Source organism: Salvelinus sp. IW2-2015, unplaced genomic scaffold, assembly GCF_002910315.2.
Source record: "Salvelinus sp. IW2-2015 unplaced genomic scaffold, ASM291031v2 Un_scaffold13598, whole genome shotgun sequence".
NCBI classification, from domain to species: Eukaryota; Metazoa; Chordata; class Actinopteri; order Salmoniformes; family Salmonidae; genus Salvelinus; species Salvelinus sp. IW2-2015.
The window spans coordinates 1-1,549 of record NW_019954853.1 but is presented as its reverse complement, the minus strand read 5'-3'; the positions used below and the strand labels follow the sequence as shown (position 1 = coordinate 1,549).

Genomic DNA, 1,549 nt, shown 5'->3' with positions numbered 1-1,549 from the left:
AAGAAATACATGGGAATGTATATTTTGATGTTACTCCATTCACAATGTGTTTGTTCCCCGGAGTTGAAGACACACAACTTGTGTTCTTTGTCATCTTGAAAACATCTATTATCATCTTGAAAATATCCACTCACCATTTTTCTCCCTCTCTGCCCTCTTTTTTCCCGCTCTGCCCACCTCCCTCTCTTGGCTACCTTTCCTGTATCTAGAAATACCGGGTCGACATGCCTGGCTCTAGCAGTGCCTTCATCCCTACGATAAACGCCATCACGACCAGCCAGGACCTGCAGTGGATGGTGCAGCCCACAGTGATCACCTCTATGTCCAACCCGTATTCACGCTCCCACCCTTATGGCCACCACCTCTCCAACGGCCCCGGGCTCCTGGGACACACCACCCTGGCCCGTCCGGGTGTCATCCGCTCCATTGGGGACACCCGCGGACGCCGCAGGAGAGATGAGCAGGTGAGGACCACAAAGTGTACAGATGATGTGTGTGTTTAAAAGTTCATTTTGTCTGGATGTGTGGAATTCACCATGTGCCGGCAAGCACTATTGGTGAATGTCTTCTAACATTGTGAGACAGTAGAGTGAGTTTTAATATCAAAGTGCCAAGTTGTGAGGAATTTGGAGATGATGGCTTATATGTCTTAACCCAAGGCTTCTCTTCTTGTTTACCTTGTTCAGCTTTTGTGTGAACGACAACTCACAAGGTGTTTTATTTATTTCCTTAGCTTACCCCTGAAGAAGAGGAGAAGAGGAGGGTGAGACGCGAGAGGAACAAGTTGGCTGCCGCCAAGTGCCGCAACCGCAGACGGGAACTCACTGAGACGCTCCAAGGAGTGAGTTACGCGGCGCGCACACACACACGCACACACACGCACTCTCACACACACACACACTCACTCACTCACAAACACACACACAACCACATAAATACACACACTCACACACACCCTAACCGAGAAGAAGAGGCAAAGTTTCGTAATGGTTAGGTTGTTACGAATGCACTAATATAAGTGGACGCACGTGGCATTTCGGCAACTTTGAGAAAAAGGAGTTTTGCCTGTTGTTCAGACGCATATCTGCCTTCTCATTGGCTAGAATAGTCCCATCTGATCTCAACTTGATGACTACACTTTCCCCTCCCCCAAACTGCTTCCAGCAAAAACGCCCTTCCCTGTCTCCACCACACGCCACTCTTTGTTGAATGACCAAATAAGGAAGTGTCATATTTCAAGCATGAAGGGCAACCTGAACTTAAAACTACACTTTACCTGACATTACCTGACATTCAGGTTTGACCCTTATCCTAATTCAAAAAAATATTGCTAGTACAACTTTGTCCAAACAAAAAAGGTATAAGGAAGTAGGAAACAAACGAGCAAAGCACGGACACACCCCAAAAATAGGAGAAATAGTGCAACCGTCTCTTTCCTTGTTGCACTATTTCTGCTATTTTTGGGGTGTGTCCGTGCTTTGCTCGTTTGTTTCCTACTTCCTTATACCTTTTTTGTTTGGACAAAGTTGTACTAGCAATATTTTTTTGA

General features: G+C 46.2%; 1 protein-coding gene across 1 annotated transcript; it reads left to right on the top strand.

The window, feature by feature from the left end:
- Nucleotides 1–213: 213 nt before the first annotated feature.
- LOC112080239 (fos-related antigen 2-like) lies at nt 214–1,063 on the top strand. Its single transcript, XM_024145982.2, has 2 exons — nt 214–464; nt 734–1,063. Exons 1-2 carry the CDS (start codon nt 225–227, stop codon nt 992–994), a joined length of 501 nt encoding a protein of 166 aa, XP_024001750.2. The 5' UTR covers nt 214–224; the 3' UTR covers nt 995–1,063.
- Nucleotides 1,064–1,549: the final 486 nt, after the last annotated feature.

Bases quoted from the DNA above. Each gene is read 5' to 3' on its own strand.
- LOC112080239 (XM_024145982.2), top strand. From the start codon at position 225: ATGCCTGGCTCTAGCAGTGCCTTCATCCCTACGATAAACGCCATCACG. The intron at 465-733 runs GTGAGGACCACA...TTATTTCCTTAG, and splicing joins GCCGCAGGAGAGATGAGCAG to CTTACCCCTGAAGAAGAGGA.